The sequence below is a fragment of the Rhinolophus sinicus genome, linkage group LG03, assembly GCF_036562045.2.
Source record: "Rhinolophus sinicus isolate RSC01 linkage group LG03, ASM3656204v1, whole genome shotgun sequence".
NCBI classification, from domain to species: Eukaryota; Metazoa; Chordata; class Mammalia; order Chiroptera; family Rhinolophidae; genus Rhinolophus; species Rhinolophus sinicus.
In genome coordinates this window covers 195418761-195445495 of record NC_133753.1, presented here as the reverse complement: position 1 = coordinate 195445495, position 26735 = coordinate 195418761, and the positions used below count along the sequence as shown (strand labels likewise).

General features: G+C 48.9%; 1 protein-coding gene across 4 annotated transcripts in view; it reads left to right on the top strand.

Annotated features, from left to right (window-relative positions):
* Positions 1 to 26307, top strand: part of TENT4A (terminal nucleotidyltransferase 4A) — a 38818-nt gene extending 12511 nt beyond the window's left edge. Inside the window, exons 2-13 of one of the 4 annotated variants that reach the window (XM_074329104.1) lie at positions 8867 to 8990; positions 10228 to 10274; positions 11268 to 11388; positions 12817 to 12924; positions 13994 to 14122; positions 16430 to 16643; positions 18542 to 18668; positions 19695 to 19795; positions 20470 to 20642; positions 21072 to 21251; positions 22438 to 22602; positions 24088 to 26307. In XM_074329104.1, coding sequence (XP_074185205.1) covers positions 8867 to 8990; positions 10228 to 10274; positions 11268 to 11388; positions 12817 to 12924; positions 13994 to 14122; positions 16430 to 16643; positions 18542 to 18668; positions 19695 to 19795; positions 20470 to 20642; positions 21072 to 21251; positions 22438 to 22602; positions 24088 to 24279 — 1681 coding nt within the window. In that variant the 3' untranslated portion in view covers positions 24280 to 26307. Of the gene's footprint in view, positions 1 to 8866; positions 8991 to 10227; positions 10275 to 11267; positions 11389 to 12816; positions 12925 to 13993; positions 14123 to 16429; positions 16644 to 18541; positions 18669 to 19694; positions 19796 to 20469; positions 20643 to 21071; positions 21252 to 22437; positions 22603 to 24084 lie in introns of all 4 variants that reach the window. The other 3 variants (XM_074329102.1, XM_074329106.1, XM_074329105.1) reach the window with 3 other exon arrangements.
* Positions 26308 to 26735: the final 428 nt, after the last annotated feature.

Sequence of the window (26735 nt, the reverse complement as noted above, 5' to 3'; positions counted from 1 at the left end):
GGCCCCAGGGCCTTAGCATGTCATTTGCAGCGAGCTTGGGTTTGCTCTGTGGAAGAGTGTCATTTCCCCTGTCGTCTCAGTCTAGGTTCTGAAAGGCCCTGGGCCGTCTCCCTGCACCAGGAGTCAAAGTGATTGATCCCTAAGGAGGGGCCTTGAAGCGAGGGAAGAGGAAGGTCACTTTTGCCGAGAGCTGAATTTGTATGGACCGTAGTTACTGCAGTGATGATTGCAAAGCCGCAGCGCCTTCCTCCCTGGCTGTTCTGTGAATGCTCCTTGGTCTGAGCCTTTGGACCTTGGGTTGGCCTTGGTCTGTCCCACAGCAGCAGTGCCCTTCTCGCCCAGTTCCTGCCTGCTTCTCCTCCAAGGAGGTGCCCCCCACTCCTGTCAGTTGCTCAGCTGTCAGGCGCCTCTCCCCCCCCCCCCCCTTGCAGCGGCTTCTTTCAAGGGCCTCACTCTTCATTGACACTTGTGGAATCATGTGCACATGTAGCTTTGTTCAAAGCTCCTCTGAAGAAAGACAGGTGCCCAGGTAGGTCTCTGCCAGGTGTAGTGAGAAGCTGAGGAGCAGACTAGAGCAGGCTGAGGGGAGCCCTGGCTTGGCAGCCCCCACATTAACAACAGAAAGGAACACTCTGGAAACATGAGGTCTCGACTTTGCAGTTTCAGTTAGTTTCCTTTTGCTTTCGAACTTAGGTGAAAAATCTGACAAACCTTTGAAGTCCTGATGCACGGTTTCCTGAAAAATTGAAGCAGTTGTCAATTGTCTTGTAACGTAATTAAACATAAATAAGAATGATTTATAATCAGCTCAGTAACTGTATCAGCAAATAAGTACTTTAAAGAGGGAGAAGTGACTGGCTCGTCACCTCACGGGTGTCAGCACTTGTCCCTGCTCAGTAGCAGCCCACCTGTCTGGTACTGAGGAGGGACGGCTGCCAGCTCAGACCCGGCCCTGTGTCTGCTCCAGACCAGCGAGGGGGCTCTGGTCCAGCATGCTTCAAACTAGAGTCTAGTCGGGAACTCCAAATATTTTCACTAAGGCGTCGTTTTTGGCAAAAAAGCAGACAGTGAACTTTGTGGAGCTGAGGGGAGGGATTTCTAATTTCCGAGAAATCACTGGCTTTTTAAAGCTTTGGAAGGTTTTAAGAAGATTTGGAGAGAGGGGGAGAGGGAGAGAATAACTTAACAGTTGAAGACAGTTTCTGGTGTTTTCTGTTTCATTTTACATCGTAACGGAAAAACTTGGTTTTCCCCAAGCATTTGGAATTGACTGCATTTATGGGGGGTGAAAGGTAAACGCCACACCTGGTTAATGTGGGGACAGGACTGTGGGGCCCAGTGTGGGGGGTTCTGGGATTTCAGTGAGGAGGGAGGCTGGGCCATGTTAACACTAAGAGTGCAGCTCAGTTGTGTTTAGTGGGTTCAGGTGGTGAGACTCTTGCAAGCACCAGGGAGGAGGCTGCATTCACTCCCCTGGCTTCTCTTTACCATTAAGAAAACGACTACAGTCGCAGCTCTGATCGCCTCTGCTCTGAAGCACCCACAAGACTTACAGTCTAGGGGAGCAGGCCGGCCTGCAGCCAGAGCCTGCTGCGTGTGTCCTTCGCCCCGTTTCTTCCTGCTGTCCTTTTTTAAACATGCCGTGGTCTGTGCTTCGGGCCCCTTGTTTGTGTCCGTTACCTGCTGCAGCTCACCTGCCTGTCCATGGCCAAGTGGGAAGAGGCCACCTTGGAACAACACCCACATTGTGCTGGGGCTGCGAGCAGGGGAAGGAGCCCGCTCTGCCTCCTGGGCCTGGACACCCCGTCTCCCGTGGGGGAGGCGCTGACACGGAAGGCTGGGGCCGCCTCTCTCCCCGCGCCCCTCCAGACCAGCCAGGCCTCCCTGGCTTGGATTCCAATTTAGACAGTTGGGAACCTTGTACCCCACCAGCTCAGTTTCTAAAATAAGACATAATCCCCTGAAGTGGTCGTCTGTGCTCGTCAGTAGCTTCGTTAGCTGTGAAATTAGATAATTTAGTTCTCTAACCAAATGATCCATCTTTCACTCTTTAAAATAGCTCATTGAGGTGGGTTTTATAAATATTTGCAGCAGCCATATGCCGGATACTAAGGTGCTAAAACATCACTGATTCTGATACTTAGTACTAAAAGCAGAAATTGGGAAATGTATAAAAAATCGAGAAGTCAGTCATTACCTTTTGAATGTGTGTGGACTCTTAGAACAATTGTAGACAAGAAATGCCGTCTCGTTTTTCAAAGAACTTTATTTCCTAATATTTATTTTAAAAGTACATTAGAAAATAATGCTTCAGAAGTCTGTTCTCTGGCAGTTTCATGATAAAAACTAAAATTCACTGAACTCTGGTCTCACCATTTCTATCTTTCTCAAAATAACCAGAAAATGAATCAGTCAAGCCTTTCTCCAGGCTGGCAATGTACCGTGTTTCCCTGAAAATAAGACCTAACTGGAAAATAAGCCCTCGCATGATTTTTCGGGATGACATCCCCTGTACATAAGCCCTAATGCGTCTTTTGGAGCAAAACTTAATATAAGACCCGGTCTTATTTCCGGGGAAACACGGTATCAATCTGAGATTTCCCTGTTGAATCTCTGAGGTGCACCTGACCTGACCTGCTCTGAAAGGGCCAGCAGCCATCGCTAGTCCTCTCAGTTAAGCCGTGGGAAGCGAGCTGCATTCATACATCCCAGGCTTGCAGTGCTGCTTTTAAGCGCATGACAGCAGATCCCTCCCCCACCCCCTGTGTGCCTGCCCACGTTAATGACACAACCAAGACGAGAGAGGCTAAAGCTGCCACCACAGCAGCAGAAGTTCCACTCCCCTGCGTTTACCTCTGGACCCCACTCGCAGCTTAGGCTGAGGTCTGGCTGTAGGGAGCTTTGCAGGGTTCACTGGCGCCCAGTAGCTGCAGAGAGCAGGGCAGGCCTAGTCCCACTGGGCCTCACGGCCGCTCCTCTTCCTCCTCAACATCTCTGTTCCCATATGTGGGTGGGTCTGAGGTGCCATTGGTTGCAAAACTGGCAAATTTGAAATAGTTGTTTTTGTGGGTCAGAAATATAAATTTCATATTGATAACTTCCTGTAGATAACTGACCTTAAAAAGATGCACCAATGTGAAATGTACCATGAAGAAAGAAAAACGTTTAATTTTAAACTGATCTGACGCTCAGCCATTGATTGAAAAATGCATCCTGATTTCAGATATGTTAAAATGTTCAGGAAAAGGCGCATTTTAATGGTCATGGAGGAGGAACATGCTTTGCTCAGTCCCACAATTCCCTCAGTTACTTGGAAAATGCCCTAGTCAGGCACCTTTGTTGCTAACATCTTGTTAAGCTATTAAACCATAGTTTTGTAATTGTAGCAGTAAGTATGTGTTTAAATTTTACCAAGAAGTGTAATGCTTAGTTTTGACAGACATTGGGCTTATTTGTCCACATTTAGCCCTAATATTTAAAAATATTTATTGTAGAGAAAGTTTGGACAGAAGAGTGTGCACCTACTAGAAAGCGTGTTTCGTCACTTGACTTGGTCTCCCCCTGGATGGTGCGGGGTGGGGGGGCTCAAGTTGGGCCTGGCGCCCTGGGGCAGCCACTTCTTACTTCCTGGGCTTTTGTGCCTCCAAGGATGAAAGGAAGGAGTGACGGTCTGGGAGAGGAGATGGAGCCCATTCCTTGAGTTCTGGAAAACCTCCAGAACCGTGTTGTAGAAACGTGACGCATGTGTGCGTCAACCTTCTGGTAAGTTCGGTGTTGCTCAGCTGTCTTGGGTTTAGTTAAGGAAGAAGCAGCCAGAACTGCACTGTCGCAGAGAAGAAGCAGCCAGAACTGCCACTCGCCACGTGTGACTGTTTAGATTTAAATTAAGGAGATGAAACACCGAGGTCCTCAGTTGCACTGGCCACCTTTCAGGGTCTCTAGCTGCACTCATCGCAGAAGTCCTCTTTGTGGCGCCCGGCTGTGTTCACTTGGGCCTCGTCTGTCCCTTCCCTGTGGCAGCATGGGCCTGTCGTGCGTCCCTCGTCGTGGTGGTGGTCGGGCCCGGCCTGGTTAGCCCACACCACGCGCGGGTGGTGCTGTGTAAGCTCGCTGCCTTCTGTGAGCTGGGATGGCTCCTGGCATCGGTTACAGGCCTGACTGCTGGCGTCTTCTGTTTGCTTTCTCTTTAATTAGGGAATCTAGAGTCATTGTTAAGATTAAAAATGCACACAAGCAAAAAGAATATAAAAAACACAAGTAATCTCATCATCCGGAACTACAATGGACTGTTTTGTGTTGTATATAACGTTTTGCTGTTACCAAATGTTACATGCAAGCAGTGGTGTAATGAACATTTTCAAGGGTGGACTTCTGTGTACAGTCTTGTTCTTCGTCTAGAAAGTGTACTTATCTTTTTTCCTTTTCATTTTAAAATCTGAATGATGAGTACATTCTTGTAAAACAAATTCAAGCAGGTCCCAGTGTGTGGAGTGGACAGCAGGGCTCCCTTGCCCAGCTGATCCCAGTGTCGGGGCTGGGAAGCCTGTTGTGATCGTGGCTTCCTGCTGGTTTGGACAGGTCGCGTCTGCACAGCCGTTTAGACCTTCCGTGTACTCACGTCCATGTGCGGCTGAAGCTTCCTGTGGAAGTGGGACCATGTCTTCTTTTGTCTTGACACCGACAGTCTGTCATGAGATCTTCCCTGAGCAGTGCTCACATCTTTCTCCTCTGAATGCGGGGACAGCGTGCCGTCTTGTGGGACCATATGACCAGCAGGCCTGCAGTGAGCACGCCTAGGTTCCTGGGTATGTGTCCGTATTCGTAGCACAGGTTTCCAGAATGATGGGGCTCTGAGAGGCATGCCGTTTTCAGCCTTTGGACGAGTTGCCAGCTTCTCCCGAGCGGACACCTCGTTCCCCGATACCTGGTGAGAGGCCGACTCTCTGCGGTGTCAGCTTCATGTTTATTTCTGCCATGCACTGTTGTCATTTGCTTTGCAGTTGGTTTGCACTCAGCATGCTGTTTGATAGAATTTCTTTGTAATTATTTGGATCTGTCAGTCTTTGTATTGTGATTCTTGTTTTGGAATTGGAGTCTGGGAAGTCCTTCAGGTTTGATTTGATTGTTTTCAGGTAAAATTTTTAACCCGAATCTGTGACATTTTCAAGTGTAGAACAAGGTGGAGACCTAACTTTGATGGTTTTAGGCTGCTCTGTCAAGGTTAGGCTTGGCTGCAAAGAACATACCTAATGGGTAATGGTGATCCAATCCCATCAGGGTCTGGACGTCCTTCTCAGAGCCACAGCCATGGGTCAGAGCTCAGGACTGAGGAAGGGGAAGGCAAAGGGCTGTGGGAACGCCCCCCGTAAGAAACCTGTGAGGAGTCTCCCGGGAGCTTCCGCCTGAGGCTGCTGGACAGGAGGGTCCATGTGGCCTGTTGGCCTCGGACCCTGAGGCAGGGTTGGGACAGCGCCCCACGGCCTCCTGTGATGCAGTCGCAGTTTCCTGCTGCTTTGGAGATACCACCTCTGTGATTCATTTTAGAGACTTTTCTGTGATGGTCACAGCCTAGAAATGCCCTTGGAAGGTTTGGAGACTGCATGCTAGTGGCTGGCACTGAGCGCTGATGACAACGGCTACATTGTCTGTGGGTGAGGAAACTTAGTGCGGTGTTTTGTAGACATCTTGTCAGCTGTGGAATTCCTTTGAAGTTTTGATATGTGAGAAAAGTAAACTTCCTCATTTTTGTTTTTGAGGAGAAATGATCAAAACTTTTCATGAAGACATTCTGTGAAACTGTTTGGAGAACTGAGTGTGTGGGTATGTTCAGTATCAGACGTAACAGGCGAGTAAAACGATCTGAGTTGTATCTGATGCTGGTGGCTGGACATGTGGCTGATGGCATCTAATTGTGAAAGGCTATTGTGACCAGAATGTGCAGTTTCTTAACACTTCTTGTAGTGTTAGCATTGAGTAAGTAACCCAAACTTTCATCTAGCACTGTTTCCACTTCTAAAAGGACAGCTGGCCATTTCAATGGGCTCAGCTAACAAATCAAGGTAGCCACTACAGGGGTAAAATATTCTTTCTTGGAATGCTAATTTTTGATGTGGTTTTGTAGGAAATGTAGCTTTCAGATGACAAGGTCATAAGCAAAATGCGCGTCAGAACCTGATTGGATTCGCTCCGCACATGTGATGGATGCGGCCGTGAGCAAACACTGACGTTCCTCCTGAGGGGCGGTGGGCCACCAGCCCAGCCCCACATGGCCACGGCCTGAAGAACATGGTGGGTGGGGGAAGAGTGAGTGCCGGGTGTGGGCAGGGAGTGGGCGCCCCCTCGCCCGTCCTGACGCTTTGGTTGAGTTGCTCTAATCGTGTTGTTCCTCTTGGGCAGGACGGTGGTCTCCCCTCCCTGCCTGGCCCCCCAGACCTCACCCAGCCCTTGGTGCTGCCTTTCTGCATCAGGGTTTCCATGGAGAGCCCCAGCAGGAGGAGGCAGCCATGTTGGCTTTGAGACCTTCCTGTGTCTGCGCCGAAGGTGCCATCGCACTCCAGAGCGCCTGGGTCCTAGGGTGGTTCCCGGAGTCACGCTGTGCCTGCAAGGCCCCTGCTGGCCCCTCCTAAAATACCAGCGGGGGAATGGTGGCGACCCCTCTTATGTCATGAGCCAGTCGGGAGACATGAGGAAACTGACCCCGTCCCAGGCCAGGCAGCGGGTGGTGTCTGCAGACTGGCCGCGCTGTCTCCCTTCACGCTCGTCCCTTCCTGGTGTGTCAGGGTGAGGAGGGCAGGGTCCTGGGAAGCTAAGAGGACTGTCTTCTGTCGTGATTTCAGAGGCACCAGCTTATGAGAACACTGATAGTACGTTCCACTCCACAAGTGCAGACCTGCGTGACGTGTTGGCAAATTGTAATATCCGGTTGACAAGGTGATTCCGTGTGTCCCATCTGGGATGTGGTAGCGTTTCAGCACATGGCGTTGGTCGCCTTCTTCCGTGACGTTGGGCCAGTTGGTTGATCATTCTAGGCCTGTGTATTTTTTGTTTCTAAATTTCTATACTCCTGTTGCACCAGAACAGAACTAAGAGGGGCAGGAGGACCTGTGTCCTTACCCGGTGCAGGAGCAGCTCACCCAAGGTGACAGCTCTCCACAGTGACGTCCTGCTGACAGGGCGAGGGCCGCCTGGGGCTCTTTGCTGGGGGCCTTAACCTGCTAACCAGAGGAACCTAGTCCTGTAACAACATTGCCAGGTGGTAGGAGACTTTAGGTGACACCTCAGGCTTTGACATGCCTGCTGAGCTGCTGGAAGGGATGCGATTAAATGCTTCGTGTGTAGTTGGTGCTCAGGGCCCATTGAAATAATAGAAGCCTTACCCTTAATATCTTGGTGTTTGATAGTTTGGAAAATGTACTGATTTTAGTGTTGTGTGACATTCTACTTTGGATTTACTGAGAACTGGGTCCTGGCTGACTGAATTGGCAGCATGCTTTTTTTTTTTTTAATTAAACATGGTAGACACACATGAGGTTCCAGTGATGGCCTAAGTAGCTGATACTGCAGAGATGCCGTGGACGGGTGTTGGGGCCGTTTTTCCTGTTACACCCCAGTGTGTGCTCTCAGGGGCCTCTAGCCATTAGACCCGCTGCCACTGTCAGGAATGGTCCCTCCACAGGAATTCTGGGGAGACAGAACTTCAGCTGAGAAGTTGCAATGAGCCTTCAATGAGCCCCTGTAAGATAACGTGTAAGATAATATGATGCCCCTCACCTTTGCAGCTTGACACTAATAGGCCCTGCTGAGTATCGCCTGCTGTTATGTGGACTATTTTGCTAGCTGTTGAGCTAGCATTGTTATTATATTTTTATTGAGCTAATTTTATTTTGTCTTTGTTTGCTTTTCTAAACAAACTTGGAGTGGAAGCAGACATTGATTTGTTACCATTCCTAGGATTGGATTATTTGGCCCCACCCTCAGCCCTCCCTTTAACCCCTGGAAGTAAGCAAGGGTGACCCTCTTTCCTTCCTGTAGGAGTCTTTGGGGTGGGTCCTTGGCCCTGAAACTTAACTCCACAAGCTGTTGCCACCCCCAGGGGCCCGGCTTTTTCACTGACCGTGACACAGGGACTTGAGAGGCAGAGATGTAAGGCAGCTTTTGGAGCTTACGCCTCCCCTGAGAACCTCTCTTAGGAGAGGAAGCGAGGCCCCTCTGTGTTCTGCCTGCATGCAATAAGTTGTTGCCCATCTTGTCTCCTTAAGGAGAGAACATTTGGGTCTTGCATTAAATGGGGCTTTTCTACCTCCAGGGTAGGCATGTGTGTGAAATGAGGTTGGGGGGCCTGCACAGCAGGTGGGTGGGCAGCCTGACTGCTGAGACTTGACCATCAGGCTTCTGAGGACATGTGTCTTCCTTGTGTCACGTGTCCCTGTCCCAGACATGTGCACGCTCTTTAGTGTGGGAGCCAGAGGTGTCCACGGGGCACAGAGCACGTTGGAGCTGTGGTGGCATGCCGGGGTGACTGTTCACTGTACCACACCAACTAGGACTGCCTGCCATCTTCCAGGGGGGAATTCTGTTTCTGAATGTGAAGCCACAGAAATGATTCTTTTGGATAAGTCTTAAAATGCCAGTCGACAGCTTTGGTATGTGGTATTGACAGAATTCACCTGTGTCAATCTGTGGTGCTAAACAACACTTGTAATTGGTCCGCCAGAGTTTTCATTTCATTACATACTGTCAGAGAAAGAGAGAAACTGGATTGCCAGTGGCCAGAAATATATGGTGGTGTCATGCTGATCCAATAACAGAGGGAAAGTATGGTTAAGTTTAATTGTAACTCTAGTATGTTTTCTCTTTTGTCTTCTAGACTTCATGAGGAAATAATTGATTTTTATAACTTCATGTCCCCTTGTCCTGAAGAAGCGGCCATGAGAAGAGAGGTAGTGAAACGGATCGAGACGGTGGTGAAAGACCTCTGGCCAGCGGCTGATGTGGGTATAGTGTCTGTCCTTCTGTGTCACATGTGAGAGAACGTGAGCACTTGACTGGCCGTCTGTCGGGCCCGTGCACACCTGTGTCCCCTCACTGGCCAAGGCTGGGGCTCTCCAGGTGTAGTTCTGGCTCTGGAGCTTGTTAGCCGGGCACCTGCTGAGACAGACGCCCCCTGGCGGCGGGGCCGGCATGTGTGTTTGACACTCTGTCCTCCAGGTGGCCCTGAGGCACTCCGGTGTGAGGATACTGCCTGAGGGAAGGTTTTGTGAGGACGCTGTGATGACTTTTCTTGTTTTAAATTCACCTTAAGCCTAGAAACTTGACCCTTTCCTCTACCACTCATTGTAGCATAGATTCATTCTTTGGTGAAACTTGAAAGTGTTTCCTTACGGACCACTTTTACAGGGGTTGAACTAGTGTCCCTTTGAGGTGAGGGCCACAGGCATTTCTGGTGCTTGGTGTCCTCTGACCAAGTTCTGACCAAGTTCTGCCCACCTGCCCGCAGGCTCAGGTCCTGGCCGGTCAGCCTCCCCTACCCGGGACCGATGGCCGTGATGGGTGACCCCCAGTGGTGGAGATGAGCTGCTCCCCGGGGGCCAGGCAACAAGCTGAGTCCCCGCCTTTCATGAAGTCACCTACACATCCTTGGTTGTAAACCTTAGTGCCGGAGACAACCCCAGCTCTGTGCCTCAGCTGTGGGTTTGAAAGTTGTGGAGGGTTTGAACTGGGCCCTGAAAAGTCCTTGGTTTTGAGCATGTGGGGGCGAAGCCAGTAATTGTTTCATCTCTTAATGTTGAGTTTTTAAAAATTCCTTCTGAAAACAGATCTGTCTATATACATATAAATTAAACATTTTTTAAAATTACACTTGACACGATATTACATTAGTTTCAGCGTAGTGATTAGGCATTTCTGTAACTTAGAATGAGCCCCAGTCAGTCTAGCGCCCACCTGGTGCCTACATAGTTATTCCCATGTTATTGACTGTGTTCCCTGTGCTGTACTTTACGCCCCGTGACTTCTTGTAACTGGCAATCTGTGCTTCTTAATCTTGGGGCAGGTCTTTAACTTCAAGATTTTGTTGGAGTCTTTTTGGTATCCCCTCAACTGCAGAGCAGTTTTAATTTTATCTCGGAGTGGGAGTGAGAGAAAGCAGGCCTTTCTTTCAGTGAGTAGTGATGGAAGGAGGACCGCTAGACTTGTCACCTATTCTAAGACAATCCTTCTTTCTTTTAGGTCCAGATATTTGGCAGCTTTAGTACCGGTCTCTATCTTCCAACTAGGTGAGTGCCAGGGTTAGTGTTACGTTTACGTAGCAGGGGGTGGGGTGGGCGGTGTCTGTATCTGTGTTAAGGGCTAAAACACAGTATCATCCTTGTACTCAAATCTGAGGCTAGAAGTATAAGCTAAAGGGAAGACTGGAACACAGAGGGGAAATTGCAGGAAATGAAATGTAATTTACTGTTATGGTAATTGATTGCTTTGTGTTTTTCCTCTTGCACTTGAGTCTGGAGTACAAAAAGGCTGGATAATAGAAACATGAAGATGGGTGAAAGGGCCAGGGGAAGAAAATGCAATAAAAAATATTCTGTGATACTTTTAGATATGTGTTTGAAAAATTGATCTTATGTTTTAATGAAGATTCAAGCAAAATTCTAAACACTATTTTGTTAGGATTTTTATTTGATAGAAAAATGCCAAACAAGTTTGCATTCTAAAATTCTCCAGTGTTTACTCATCAAGGACTCTCTTAATATCCAAATCAATTTTATGTGCATCATTTCATTAAAACTTTATTTTCTGTTAAGCCGCTGTTAGCATTTGGAGATTAAAGAGGCCATAACCTCGGGATTTGGAGGTTTGAAAGTTGTTGGAGGGTTTGAACTGGGCTCTGAAAAGTCCTCGGTTTTGAGCAGGTATAGACGAGGCCAGTGGGGAACTGAACAGGTTCATGTCCAGGAGTCCCGGGTCAGTAAGAGGGGTTGGTCCAGTGCAGACGGCACAGAGGGAGGGGCCCGGAAACCTCAGAGTCAGGCCTTCATTCAGTCCCTTAAGTGCTAGTGATGCTAGAGTGGCCGCAGCTGTTTTACTTTCCGTTTGTCGCGAATCCTTGTCAGCTGCGTCTGCTCTCCCTGAGGGGGGTCTGCTTCACCGGGTGCTGTCCAGCCCTGAAGGAGCTAGATGGATGCGCCGTGCCATGGGTCTACCCAGATGCCTGGGTTACCGTATGTACAGCGAGGCGAGCAGTGGTTCATGGCTGCTTTTCTTTTGTCCAGTGACATTGACCTCGTGGTCTTTGGAAAATGGGAGCGCCCTCCTCTCCAGCTGCTGGAGCAGGCCCTGCGGAAGCACAACGTGGCTGAGCCGGGCTCCATCAAGGTCCTGGACAAAGCTACGGTGAGTGAGGGACTTCCCACGGCCGCAGGCTGCCCTCAGACCCTGTGTGGGCAGCAGGCGTGGGGTGGGTGTGTTTGCGAAGACTTCACTGTTTCCGGTAGAAACGCGCTGCTGTTCCGAGTTGTTTTATAGCTAGGTTACAGTTGAGATCGTGTTTAGTGACAGTCGGAACTGCAGGTTTGAGAGCCTCCAGCTGTTCTCGGCCCTGGAGTACATGACTGTGTCTCCTTGTGTTAGGTGTGTAAGGAAAGGGTGTTGGTATCAGAAACGAGACACGTCCAGGCACTGTCCTTGCTGGAGAATGTAACTGAGTGATGAAAACCAAGGCTTTTATTACAGAGAAAAAGATTACCATTTGCCAAGTTACACTTCAGAAAGAAAAACCTACCTGTCCCTTCATTGTTCAAAAAATACACATTTATGCAAAAGCCTCTTATCATGGGGAGAAGCTGGAAGGCGAGACTGATTGAAGCATTCCTGCCAGGGTTAGAAACAGTGCAGGAGCTGGAAGTCACTTGCCTGGTGGGTGAGGCCAGTTACTAGCTCCCCTGCGCTGCCACAGGCCTGTCACACGTGTCCTTGGCAGCGGGCCCCAGGTGAGCAGTTTAGATCAGGTTGTGCACTGAAACGTGCTTTTCCTGTACTGACTTCTAGATGTTTTAAACCTTTAATTAGATCCCGATTGTTGTGAAGGGAACATTCTTTTTATTCCTTAGAAGCTGAAGTAAACAAAACATTGCCTTCTAGAAGAATACAGTTTTGGGGCTGGTGACCTGAATGGTTGCTTGGGCAGCTTTTATGATATGAGGCGAGGTTTGGGTGCCGTTGGTGATAATTTCCGTTGATGAGAGTATTTCCAAAAGAGCCTTTTACTCTCTTGAGTTTTAGGGAATTTTTTTTTTTAGCTTGCCTTAAAGAATGAAGCCAAAAGTAGAATTGTTTGGAGAAACAATATCAGCATAAACTCTGATTTGAAAATGGCTTTGAAGTTACTCTGCATGTGTTCAGAAAGTCCAGCAAACAGCATTTGGGGACCATGAGTTGCTCCCCAGGCCCAGGCACTGGTGGCACTGGGACACAGCCGCCCGCGGAGTCTGGCCTGCTCCCCCTCTCCCTCCCTCAGGCCCCTTGGCAGCGGCAGCTAGTGGCTGGGGAGGTGCTGAGTCAGGCCAGGGGGGCTGCACAGAGGTGTTGGCGGCCGGGGGTGTGGGGGGTGCGGGGCTAGTCTTGGGTTCCAGGGACTAAGGCGGTGGACACTGGCAAAGCCCCTTTTCTTCTCATCTGTCAAATCTCGGGTTCATGATCTCTAAGCCCCTTTTGTGAGAAGTTTTTAAACAGCCCCTGTGTACAACTTTGGAAACATTCTGATGCCTGACCATGGAGAAGGTTACGTGTTGAGGCACAATTCTTCAAATTGACTCTTTGCAGGTTCCAATAATCAAGCTCACAGACCAGGAGACGGAGGTTAAAGTCGACATCAGCTTCAACATGGAGACGGGGGTCCGAGCAGCGGAGTTCATCAAGAATTACATGAAGGTGCTGCCCCCGCACGTCAGCGGCGAGTCGGCTCCCGCTGCTGTCTGCCGCTGTCGTTTCTCCGCTAGTGTTACCCCTTGAGACTGATGGGTGTCTTCGGGAGTAGAAACTGTAGAGTTGAATTACCCTACAGTGTTCGTTCTAGAGACGCTTTGAAATGACTTAGCTGTTTTTTGGATTTACTTTCCTTGGCTGAGCATTTCATAAAGTTGAGCATTATTTTAGAGAGCTTTGTCAAATGTTCTTTCTAGTTGTCACAAAGCCATCATCCCTGCAGCTCTGTGTGACTTACAAGCTAGTCCAGGGCCCCTGGAAGGCGAATCCGTCGTGATGCGCTCCACATGTACTCACGTGGTCTCCTGCCTTAGGATGGTAGAGCAGACTGTTTACTGAGAGGACCTATTTTGGTCTCTGACCAGTGAAACAGATAGTCTTACCCTCCCGTTCCAGTGGAAGTGGTGGGATCCTTGATAGAGGCCCCGAGCATCTGTGGTCCGGGTCCTGCCTCCTTCCATCTCCCTTTCCTCTGTGTCATCTCTTGTCTACAGGCTCATTGCTCCCCCAGCAGACATGAAACAAGTTTCTGCTGGCCCCACCTCTTCTCTGGCCTCTGCATTTCCCTGTGCTTTCACCCTGCTCTCCCCTGGGGGACTGGCTGCTCATCCAACTGTTGTCCCCCCACCACTCGCTTCCTCTGAGTGTCAGAAGTGCATGCATTGGTTCCAGGACCTTCTGTCACTCACTGCCGCTCCCCCTGCACCCCACACACAGCAAGCCGTGGAGAGGATTTGAAAGAACACACTCATTCACCCCAGTTCCTCTGCCCTAGACACAGGGCTCCCCACCTCACCCTGCTCAGTCGTAACCTGGGCAGTGTCTCCCTAGTGGGGTCTCAAGGAGCCCCCCCCTGTGAGTCACTCTCAGACCCCTCTGCATTGAGGGCAGTTGGTCTAGAGCTGTCGAGGGCCAGGAGGATGGAGGAAGCTTCCGCTACAGTGTGAAATTTGCTGTGAGAAGTCTCAGAAGGTGTGTGAACTAACCAAACATGTTTCTCTTTTGGAATTTACAGAAATATTCATTGCTGCCTTACTTGATTTTAGTATTGAAACAGTTCCTCCTGCAGAGGGACCTGAATGAAGTTTTTACTGGTGGAATTAGCTCGTACAGCCTAATTTTAATGGCCATTAGCTTTCTGCAGGTGAGTGTGCTTTCTTGAGAGCGGTAGACTCTTCCTTGTTCTGACCAGTTGCTTCATGGACCCAGCTGGCCTTGCCCTCCCTTTACTACTGTTTTGGTTTGGTAGACATTGACTTCTCATATTCATAGTAAAATCCTGTTTTGATTAATACTTCTTTCCTATTGGTCCTTTATAGCTTATTTTGCAGCTGATTTAACTGTTGGAGGAAGGGGAGCCTTAGGTGCTTCTGACAGTCAGTCTGTTGATCTCAACTCAAGGAAGTGCCTTCAGGTTTACAAAACTTTCAGACTTTGATAGACAATAAAAAGCGATTTTTCTTGGTGCTTGACTGATTTATACGGAAAAATCTGTTTCAGCAAAACAGTTTGGTACCATGTATGGTAAAAAACATTGAAAAGAACTTTTCTTTTCAGATAGATGAAACTTCATATTATGTCTTGAGTTATATATTGCCCTTCTTTTGTTGAGTACCGTGAGAACCTACCTGTGTTAAATGCTGTGAAGTTTTGATAAACTAGATTCATACTTTTTAAACATAAAATGGTCTCTAAGTTAATTGAAACATCTCATTTATATTTTCTTGAACGAAGGACTCTGCTCTTCGCACAATCTGGCCTGTGTATTTCAGCTGCACAGTGCTTCCTCCATGTTCGTTGCTAATTCTGTGTTTGTGATTGTGCCTGGTGAGGGTTTAACGTCCAGAATGAACAGAATGTGGTCGTTTTCTCGTTATCAGAAGAAGCTGACAGTGCACTTGCTGGTTGCAGGGCCGTTACTTCCTTTCACTCCCGTGGCCTGTGTTTGCCAAGAGATGCTCTAAGAATAGTGAAGATGGAATTCCATGCATTTTCTTCCAGTTTTCATCTCATTGCCTTGTTCCACTCTCTCCTCCACGAGGCTGCCCTGATAGCCATTCTCCTCTAGTTTTTGGACATGCTTTTCAGCTAAACACAGCCTTCTCTTCTAAGCTTGCTTCGTCATGTATTCCTGATTTGAACTATTTCTATAGCCTTGTAACAATGACCGTACTTACTCTTCTTGCACTGGGCTAAGTGCCTCCTGTCGAATTGCCCCATGGGATCCTTGCAGGTTCCTGTGACCCCACCAAAGGCTTTGCTAGCGTGGGTGGGGTCACCTTTGTCCTCTCCCCATCCCCGAGTGCCTTGCCTCCTGCCTCAGAGCTTGGACTGGTGTAGCATGTGAGTTCTTTTCATGGCTCGTTGAGGTCAGAAGGCCTGGCCTGGTCCTGGGTAGCTCTCAGGTGCTTCATTTTGACTAGAAGGCAGGGGCTAAGGAAGGCAATAAGGCCAAAACAAGAATGTTGTGTTTCTGCCTTTGCAACATGCTGAAGTTCTGAGCCCGAAAAGCACTCAGAGGCTTTCCTCGTGGAGCTCTGTTGTAAGTTGCACTTGTGTCAGGACTTGTGTGGACGTGACCGTCGCTTTCCAGCTCAGTGCTGTACAGTGCGACTGTGCAGCTGGCAGTGTTCTGTCTGCACAGTCCAGCGAGATAGCCACGGGCCACAGCTGTTTGCTGAGCACTTGCAGTGTGGCAGCAGGAGTGACAAATGGAACTTTTCATTAATGCATCTTAATGTATTTAAGTATAGAGAGTCACATGTGGCTCGTGACTTTTCTAATGGGCAGCGCAGGTCTGTATAGCTCAGATCTGTGAGTCTCTTAAATCAGTGAGTAAGGAGCATGTCAGGAGACAGTGGCCTGGGTTCAGAAGAAGCCCCATTAGCTGCAAAAAAGAAATTGTGGCGCTGAACTGAGGCTCTTGCTAATCTGTCTGACAAGCAGGATGTAAGTTTGCTCCAAATATTATGATAACGTACTAATTAGCTATATGCAGTTAAAATGAACCCTGTCACATTGTGGGTTTCTGTGACTGTTCAGTCTCATACTGCCCTCTGTCGGTCGTGTTGTGGAATAATGGAGTTAAGATCAGAATCTGGAAAAGGCACCCACTGTCCAGATGACTCCACACCACGCAGGATGTGCCCACTTGTTATCAGTACTTGGCAACTTGTGGTTAATCAGATGCCTGTGCTGGTAGGAAGCTGCTGTATAGATGACCATTTTCAAAGAAATAAACGGTAGTAAAAACGTGCACATTAGAAGGTTTCATTTCTTTTGCTCTTTATTGAGAAAGGCTCTCGAGGCTATTAGTGCCTCCTTGGGCTGCTCTGTGACAGCGTCACTCAGGGCGGTGCCTTGAGGCCACTGGACGGCAGGCCTCACCGCGTGCAGCCTTCTTTAGAAGTGTCTGGAATCGGTACAAGCTGTCGGTTTGTTGCTTTTACAGTTGCATCCAAGAATTGATGCCCGGAGAGCTGATGAAAACCTTGGGATGCTTCTTGTAGAATTTTTTGAACTCTATGGAAGAAATTTTAATTACTTGAAAACTGGTATTAGAATAAAAGAAGGAGGTGCCTATATTGCCAAAGAAGAGATCATGAAAGCCATGACCAGCGGGTACAGACCATCAATGCTGTGCATTGAGGACCCCCTGCTGCCTGGTAAGGCCCCTGGCTCTGCACCCCCAGCGATACGTGGTGCCCCTGGCCCACGGGCGGGGCGGGGTGGGGGGTGGGCGGCCTAAGGCCCTGTGGCCGGGGGCGGCTCATTAGCTGGGGGGATTCCTACTGTCCAGCCGTTCACAGCGACGTTTTAGGATCCTTTGTGAGTGCTTCTCATTACTTACTGTAAAGTCGCAATTTTGTTACATTCTGTAATCAGAAAACTAGAAGGCGAGAATTAAGAAAAATGGATTTTTTTCTGATTATAAAAGTATTATATATTCATCATCAGCCATTTAATTCCCATAAGTGTGTAACATAGGAAAACGAAGTATGCCATAGTCCACTCCCATTTTGGTGTGTTTTTTCTCCCATTTTTTCCCACTTGGTCGTTATCATTTCTTACTGCAGCCCTATTAGTTAAATGGCACCAGATCGTGCAAACAGATCTGCAGCCTGGTTTTTCACCTAACAGTATATCCGAGACCCCATCGGATTGCCACCCAAGGCAGGTCTCCAGTTGTCCAGTTGATTCCTTTTAGCATATTTAAGGGTGCTCGTGTCCCCAACCTTTGGTGACAGTCTTTTAAGTCGTTGCCAATCTGATAAAACCATGCAGTATCAATTTTCATTTAATTTACATTTCTTTAATGATAGTGAGGTTGAACACATCGTTATTTATCAATTCGACACATGTTTATGGAGCATCTGTTAGGTGAGACACTGGTCTTACGTTGCTGAGAAAGTCAGTGACGGACAGGTGACAGAAAAGGTGGTGGAGGTGGCAGCTCCAGGCACACTGCCCTTTGCGTGTCTTTCCATGTGAGTTCATGTGCTTCGTCCATGTGTCCCTTACAGATGAGGTGAGAGCCTGTGTCTGTTAGGGAGGCCTTTCTGTGTTGTACCCACCCCCCCCAAGTCTGTCATTTGCATCTGGGTTTGGGGTTTTTTATTGTTCAGTTCCAATATATATTTTTTAATATCCTCAAGTTTAATAATTTTTGTTTTGTAGTTTCTGGAGTATGAAATTTACTTCTTAAAAATCTTTTGAGAGAAAACATGCTGAGTTTTGTGTCATTGTTAGTAGATGACATGGTTTGTGCTGTGCCTTTTTAGCAGTGGGTTTCCCGGCAGCACATGCGACAGGTTTTCATCAGCTGTTTGTCTGTGTTGATCAGTGAAATTGGAGACATTTCCCTTGTTTTCAGTGTTTGCTGAAGTGTACTTGACAAACAAAAACCCACATTATCACTGGGTTATATTATTAAATCTGGAAATGATAAAATTCCAATACTTAGAATACATCGCCTAAAAAGTACTTATTACCTGACTTGTGAAGAACAAGTTTCGTGTAAACTGAATTTCCAAACAGGCTCCTTGACTGTGGTTTACTCGGTGACCTCAGTCAGTGGTGGCTTCATGTGATTTGCTACCTGTCATGTTCTCCACCCCCGGAGTGCAGGCCTGGAACATTCTATCCTCGAGGATTTGCTCTGTGCAGGTCCCATTGGTGCTGACCCATCTGTGATGAGCTTGGGTTAACGGCCCACTGCAGTGGGCTCTCGGTCAGCGAGACAGCAGTCTGATGCAGGTGACTGCTTGGCTCCTGTGTGACACTCATGAACTGTCACTGCGTCTCCATGAATGACATGTCTATTCATGGAGGTACAGACCATGATCTGATGATGAGATTGGGCCTCAGCCCATGAACGCTGTGAGATACCCACAGCGATTAGCTACGGTGTGTTTGCAAGTGCCTGGTAGGCTTTTGCTGGCAGGCTCTGGAAGTGTTTGGGTGGTGAGGGCCTGCTGCAGAATAGCTGACACAAGAAGGTCAGACACACCTGGGCACCGGCCTGCGTGCTTTGCAGAGGCTCCCAGCTGTCTTCCTGTTGCAGGAAATGACGTTGGCCGGAGCTCCTATGGGGCCATGCAGGTGAAGCAGGTCTTCGACTACGCCTACATCGTCCTCAGCCATGCCGTGTCGCCACTTGCGAGGTCCTACCCCAACAGAGATTCGGAAAGGTAACAGCCACATGTCGCCTCTGCTGGGCTCCCAGCCCTGGGGGCGTTGCACCCTCATTAGCCTCTGCAGAGCTGGCACCCCTTGCCTCTGTCATTTGCTTCCATGAAGTTTATTAATGGATGTACCATTGGGTTTTAGTAAAACTTGAAAATATTGGTACAGGAAGAGCTTTCAGGAATTCAGGATGGCCGTTGTGGCTCATCCAAGGGTAAGAGTGAAAATTTCATATTTGAGGAGTTAACTTTTTTTCCAGTGTTTTGTTTTGGGGAGGTGATTTCTGGCTCTTCAGACTTGGGAAGGTGGTGATTTTCTTCAGGTGGTTCAGTCCGCTCTGCGTGAACGTGTGTCTGAGTCCGCTGGTCTCACCCCTCCTCTCATTCTCGCTCACAGTCGGCCCTGATTCTCCAGCGTACACTTTTATTGGTAGCGAGAAATACTTATTTTTGACCCTAGATTATGCTGTTGTGGTGGAGGTGGTGGGATTGGGGGGCAGAGGGAGGCAGTGGAAGGAAGGAGAGTGTCATTGTCACAAGTGGTAGTTGGCTCTGTTTGTTGGGCAGCTTATGAAGTAAGTGGATTCTGAGGCCTGGCACTGGTGGTGACAGCTGGCCGTGGGTTTAGCGGCCTCTGTCCACACGGAGTTTTCACACAGCGCTTTAGGCCCCGTGGTGGGAGTTCGTGTGTCTTCTTTCTCACCGCGCCCTGGGAAGTGGGGTGTCAGGCCTGCGTGATCACTGTTGGTGGGGAAGGTGGGTCCCTGTTCAGGTGGCAGATTCACCGGGTCTGTTGTAGATCGGCATAGGTGCCAGGACTGCTGCCAAGTGAAACCACTTTTCTGTGCTGTGATTTCGAAGTGCATTTGAGCTCAAATGTCAGAAGTCATATGTATTTTGTAAAGCTGTTTTAGCTTTTCCCTGTATTTCAATTAGCAGAGCGATGCGTTGTATGCTGTAGCTACTGGGAAGGGTGCGTGGGCGTCACGATTCTCTTATGCTCTCTTGATTTCCCATGCTGTCCTTTTGTAGTACTTTGGGAAGAATCGTCAAAGTAACTCAGGAAGTGATTGACTACCGGAGGTGGATCAAGGAGAAATGGGGCAGCAGGGTCCACACGGCACCGGACCTTGGTGAGACAGTAATTCAGCGGATCACCCTACTGACCACTCGTGTGCGAGAAGCCCTGTCTCTTCATGTCCAAACTAAGAAAACTGCCTCACTTTTTAAATAAGAGTTTAATTTAAAACTATAAGATTTAGGCCAGTGCTGTCCAGTAGGAATATAACGCATGCCACACATGGACTTTTAAGTTTTCTATTATAGCAACTACATTAAAAATGTGAAGAGAAACAGTGAGATTAATTTTAATAATATTATGATTTAGTCAACTTAGTGTTCAAAATACTCACATTTCCAGATGTAATCCATATAAAGTCATCGAGATATTTTGCAGCCTTCTTTGGTACCACATCTTTGAACTGCAGTGTGTGTCTATACTTACAGCACATCACAGTTAGGGTGCTAAGTGTTCACCAGAAATAACTTGATCTGTATTTCATAAATTTCCTAAAATGTTGAGACAGTTGAAAACTATTTACCTATGCAACTTGTTCCAAATATATTTACATGTTTTCCAATAACTGAAACAAATATAATTTAAAAAATTAGAAGTTCAGTTTGTCAGTCTCATTAGCGACATTTTTAAGGCTCAGTCACACCTGTGGCCAGTGGCTGTCCCCCCCCCAGACCCCACATATATGCCCTCCTAGGAAGTGCCTAACCCAGACTATTTTTCTCTCCACAGACAATAGAATTAAGATAAAAGAGCGAATTAGCACGCGTGACGAGGAGCAGCCCCCGCTTCGAGACCCAGAGCCGCCCTACAGTCAGCGCCTGACCTTGTCCCTGCCCAGCCCCCAGCTTCTGTCCTCAGGCTCGTCTGCCTCTTCCGTGTCTTCGCTTTCCGGCAGTGACATTGTGAGTGTGTCTGCTGGGTGGTCTGTGTTTGTGGCGAATGTGTGGCAGGGCGTCGAGACTACCTCCCAGTTTCTGTCACTCTCTATGAGTGTCTGAGGCACCCCAGGTCTGCACCAAGTGGTCCTCACTCTGCTGTGAGCCTCCGGGGACAGTTGGGAAGCCCCCCTCCCAGTGGCCCAGGTGGCCCCTCGTGGGCAGTAGTGCCACTGACAGTAGAATGACAGCAGTCTCCCTCGCGTAGTCCTTTGAACAGTTACTTGGAGGTAACACATTGAAGACGAGGTGTCCCTCATGCCCGTCCTTTGGATTCTTCTTCAGTTGGGCAACGCGGGCAGCTTTGGGCGGCTGGTCGGGAACCGCGGGGAGGGACGGGTTGGCGCGGCCGGGGGTGAGTGTGCTGCAGGCATCACCCTGGTGACTTGGGTGCAGCCCCCCTGCTCTTTCTGCTCACAGGATTCCGACACACCGCCCTGCACGGCGCCCGGCGTGTACCAGTTCAGTCTGCAAGCACCAACCCCTCTGCTGGCCAGCCTGCCCGCCGCCTTGCCCATGCCGAGTGGCAAAGCTCAGTCCACTACGAGGACGTTGGTCGTGACAAGTAACACTCAGGTGCGTGGCTGCTGGTGCCCTTCCTCGCAGCCCGGGAAATGTGTCTGAGCTGGGACTGCGCTCGCTGTAGGAGTGGCTGACACTTGTGATTTAGCAAAACAACTTTACAAATCAGTGGAAGGTACATTTATGGTAGGAAATCCTCATCTTTTGTGGATTGGATGGAATGTATTCTTGTCACTCTACAAAGAGGCCTGCCAAGCACAGTGTTTGAAGTGAGGGGACTCGGTCTCGGCCCCGACACCGCTCTGACAGAGTCCGAGGTGGCTGCCTTTCTGCAGATTACATTGACACCCGCTGTCCTGAGGTCATGTCGGAGAGAGGGACTCATGCTGTCCCTTGGCACAAACGGACACTTGCCCTGTTTCCTCTCAGAATCTCAGTGTTTACACTCTTAAAACATTCAGGTGTAAACGCTGAGTTTTTCACAGTATTCATTACGCAGTGTATAGAAGGCTTTTCTATTGGAATATGTCTTCCATTTCGTTTTTCAATGTAGACAAAGTTAGAAAACTAAAAGAGTATCAAAAATACTGAATTTTATATTTATACATCAATTGAATTATGTATTAAAACCCCTTATATTAATTTACTTTAAAACAAAGCCAGTCTCCACAATGTGGTTATAATTTGAGCATAAAGTGACATAGACACTCCCCAGAGGTCTTGGACTGCAAGATGTGAGCAGTGCCGCTCTTGAAGGTCTGAGGAGAGGCGTTTGTGCCGCACCCTGCCTGTGGCAGAACGTGGTGCAGAAATGGAAGCAGCCCCGACCGCAGAGGCACGGGCAGGGGCCTTCCCCCGGCACCATCTGTCCGTCGCAGGCCGTTACGTCCCAGGGCGGCCTCGGGGCGCCGACCTCTGTGGGGTGGGGGCTGCGTGCGGGGTGCTTCCCAGGGATCCGAGGGCCAGCTGTTACTCTGACGAGTGCAGTGTTCTAAGTTGTTGTTTGGTCTTAATGAATGTTGAAACTCAATGACTTGGGTTACTGGGCACACTTCCCATTGTGATTGCTGTTTCTGAGTATAAACACTTCCGATTCACAAGTGTCCTGTTGGGTTATAGTCTCACCCACGCGACACTGAAGAGCCTGTTGGCAAACGGCAGCCTTCTTGGGGCTCAGTGCTAGAACTGGGGTGGGGGCCTGTGGGATCGCTGCCTTATGCTGTCTCTGCTTGTGCCCTAGACCAGGCTCACTGTCCCTCCGCCGGCCCTGGGGGTGGCCCCTGGCCCCTGCAGACAAGCTGGTGTCGAAGGCGCTCCGGCACTGAAGGCCGTGCACCACATGTCTTCCCCGGCCGTCCCGGCCGCGTCGCCTCACCCGCTCCCCAGCCCCCACCTGTATCATAAGGTACGTCCGCGCTCTGGCCCTGGCGCCCCCGACGCAGCTTCATGACAGGCGGTGCTTAGCGCTTCCTCCACGAAAGACAGACGCCACAGAGGCTTTGTGAAGGGAATTTGTTTTCTGATCATTCAGCTTCACATTTGCTTTCTCTTGTAACAAGCAAAACTTGAAAAGTGTTAAGAAATTATTTTAAAATTTAATATAGTTCCTCTCCACAAACATTTCTCTTCATTTTTCTGTGGACTTGTTAGCACAAAACTGAAGTTTGAAAGTGAAGAGTATTTTGTGTTCCCATTTATCTGTTAAATTAATTTACAAGTATGTGCTAAAAACTTAGGTTTTCAAAAAGCAAACTGTAGGATCAAGAACAAATATTGTCCTGACCCCACACAGTGTTGTCATGTTGTCATTCCCACAGTGTCACTCCCTCCCCTCCCCTTTCCCAGGGGCCGAGCAGAGGGCCAGGTGGGCTGGTGGGGCCGCCCCACAGGTCATTTGCTTTCTGGGTCCTGGGGTCTCTGCGGATGCGTTTCTCCACTTCCCTGTGGCTAAACTAAGTCCAGATCCTACACGTTAGAAACTGTCAGGTAGGAAAACAGCCCTTGTTCAGTTCCTGTGCTCGTGCAATGCCCGGATGTTTAAAAGAGCTGAGACGGGTGAAGCTGCAGTGTCTGAGGCTGGGGCCGGGGTCCCCTGGGCCCTGGTGGGGGCTGTGGGCAGCACTCACCATGTCCGTCTCCATCGCTCCTGTGAGCTCCTCTGCTGCTCGGTAACCATATTTTACCAGCAAACTTTTGACCCTTGACTCTGGGCTCTTTGGACCTGTGTCATTAAGGTCTGATTACTTTTTTATTAAGAGTTAAGTAATAGAACATTCCTTCCTGGATTTATCCATCCTGTCACAGTGGAGTTTTCATTGTATCACAGGTGCGCCTTGCTGGCCTGGTAGAAATGTCCGGATGAAAGGGGCACTTTGCAGGAGGAGGAGCAGCCTTCTTTAACTGCAGTTGGGCTTCCTCCTCAACCTCCTGCTGGTTTTGTTCTGAAACCTTTCAGGACGTGGTCGCGTGGCCTCCCAGTCTGCTTCACATGGTGCTCTGACCGCCTGCCCCGTGTCACCTGTGATACAGCGCTGGCCTGTGGCACTCACGCATGTGTTCCCAGAGTCCTGGGGGCTTGGGAGGAAGAATGTGAGGGGACCCTCTTGTTCCTGCAGGCAAATAGAACCGTTTAGAAGTGAGGTTCTAGGTACATTTGGATGTGAATGTGTGGTTTGCTACACGTCCACACCTCTTACCTTGGTGACTCACTGACTGGGAATAGTGGTTTCTCTCTGTGACATCGGAGAGTTCCGCTTTCTCTCAGATAGAGCCTTTCGATTTGCTCACTGCCCGGGACCGAGCTAGCGGGTGCTGGGACGGGTCCCCGTGGCCGTGGCGCCTGGTCCCCAGGCCTCCCTCCAGTCACTGTCTCTCTCTGTCTCTTCAGCAGCACAGTGGCATGAAGCTGTCCATGAAGGGCTCTCATAGCCACAGCCAAGGCGGCAGCTACAGCTCTGTGAGCAGTGGAGGCGTGCGGCCCCCCGTGGGGAACCGGGGGCACCACCAGTATAACCGCACTGGCTGGAGGAGGAAAAAGCACACGCACACGCGGGACAGCCTGCCTGTGAGTCTCAGCAGATAATAGCTGCTGGCGGCGCCTCGGGCCCCCACCCACCCTTGCACGGAGCTGCCGGGTGCCCGGCCGGGAGCTGAGACCCGCGCCCAGCACACCAGTCGGGCCTGCGGCCGCCCGCCGCTGAGCACTCTGCATGTCCCTTGTGTGGTGGTCACGTCCATCCTAAAGAACAGCTCCTTGTGCTCATCTGTGCAGCCTTAGTCAGCGTGGACGCTGTTTTCCGCCGTGCCAGGGTCTTTCCAGAAGCAGGTCTGGACGTGGAGCTGCTGGGAGTGAAGTCGGCCTTGGCATTTGTTTCTCAGTGGCCGTGTCTGTTCCTTTGCGGTTGGGTGTTTTCATTTTCCGTTTGAAGCCACCGAGATCAAGCTCGTCCTTGGTTCTTCCTCAGCGGGTAGGACGCCATTGTTTTACTGCCCTCACACTGTTCCAAACTTCAGAACTGTTTTTTATGTAAATATTGAAAATTTATGATTTGTGCAATAACTTAGATATTTTTTATTTAATTTCATATTTTCACATAAGTTATATTTAAGGGAGGAGGGATTTTTTTTAAATAAGCTTAGGTCCTTTCCCGAGTTGCATTTTCTAAGTTGGGTTCATCGTATGGGCTGGTTGTCGGATGAGCACCGTTGCAAACACCGGGTGAGGGGCTTGGGTTTATTTTTATGTTTATCCTTTTGGTCAGACCGGAGACCTCTCAGTCGGGGTGAAGGATCCCAGTGGCCCCTCCCCCCCAGGTTTTCCAAAGGGGTTCGGCTCCCAAGCCCTCTGACCAGCTGCCCGCTGGCTCTGCCGTCCAGCCTGTCTGTTGTCTTGCTCTGACCACAGAATTTTAATGATTTGGTTTTCCGTTCTTTTAAACTAGACAACAAATCCAGCATTTAAAGTGCCAGAAGTATAACTTTGTAAGGGAGAAGAGATTGTCACATTATAAAATCTTTAAAAAATGTGAACTTCTAAATGCTTCAGTTTTAGTAACATAGCCTGTAGCGATGGGTCTGGAGAATATCATTGCGGACAATGGTGCCCAGTTTTAGGAATGTGGAGAAAGGAGTTAGGTTGATTCCGTTGAGGAATCTGTAGCCGTATGTATCCGTTCTGTTAAGAGCACATACATGGAAGCCCTCCCGCTGCTCAGTGCATTGGGGGGAACACAGCCCAGGATGGGGCGGGGGGCCCCAGGAGCGGCTGGCGCCCGCCCTGACAAGCATACCAGTATACTATGCAAGTGTATTCTGCCATGACAACCACTGTCTTTGTTACCTTTTTTGAACAAGAATATGTCTATCCTGCCTAACCCTGAGTTTTCGGAGCACCACAGTTGTCCTGGAGTTAGCGGCATCTCGTAGGTCACCTGATGCCCCTTCTTTAAAGGGGGTTCAGGCCCTGTTGAACACTACAGTTAGGCTGCTCTTTGAAGACCGCTAGTGGAGAATGTTGACGAGAAACTTGTTGCCATGACACAGGGTGATGTGCAGACTGGGTCTCGGGCGGTCTCTGAAGTGATGGACACCTAGAAGGACAAGCTTTAAAACGTCTGAAGCAGGACTGGCCCACATTATTGTTGAGAGCTGCCAGTTGCAACAGCAGGTTCTCTAGGAGGCATTCCAGAAGAGAGTAGCACGTTTTGTCCGCAGTTCTTAATGATCGAAAGTTATCAAAAATATTTAAAGATATTTAAATTGTGAACCTATTGATAAATATTTATAAAAACTGATAGGTAGGCTGTACTAATCTTCACACGTTAGCAATATTGACTGTCACCCTACATTAAGGACGCCACTGTGGGGACCCGGCCAGTGTCCCGTGGGTGCCCATTTTAAAGCTCGAGTCATAACAGACGCCATGCTCCATCCCTGTCGTGGTGAACCGATGAATTGGCCTAGCTGCCACTGTGGCATGCGCTACAGATTCAGCAAAAGGATATCATGTTTCGATTTTATGTATGTGTGGACAACAAATGTGGAAGCTAAAATTGACATATTTTTATGTAAAGTTTTTCTATTTGATTTTTAATAAACTTTGGAAACCAGATAGTTTGTGTTTGAGTGTGTGCTTTCCTCTCAAGGGGAAGGTTACCTTCTACGCTTTCACATTGTCAAATTTTCTAAGTAAGGAGGTGAAAAATTATTTCATCCATTGGTTCCATGAATTCAGAACCCAGTTGAGGTTCTAGGCAGAGTGAGAGAAAATCAGAATTCAAAGTGTCTTTGCTCTCACATTCCATGCTCATGGGGATTGATTCAATCTGCTTAGATGGGACTGTTTATGTGTGACTTCTGACACGCTGGTACTGGGGTACTATGTGCGTCGCCTTCCCAGTGGAACATTTGTTTCTTCTACATCATTCTTAAGTCAACGTTTGTGTCACACAGAACACATTTTAAACTGCCAAACAGTCATAATGTAGCTTGAAATGTATGTTTAGATTTATAAGGAAATTTGTAAAAATTCTTGCAAAC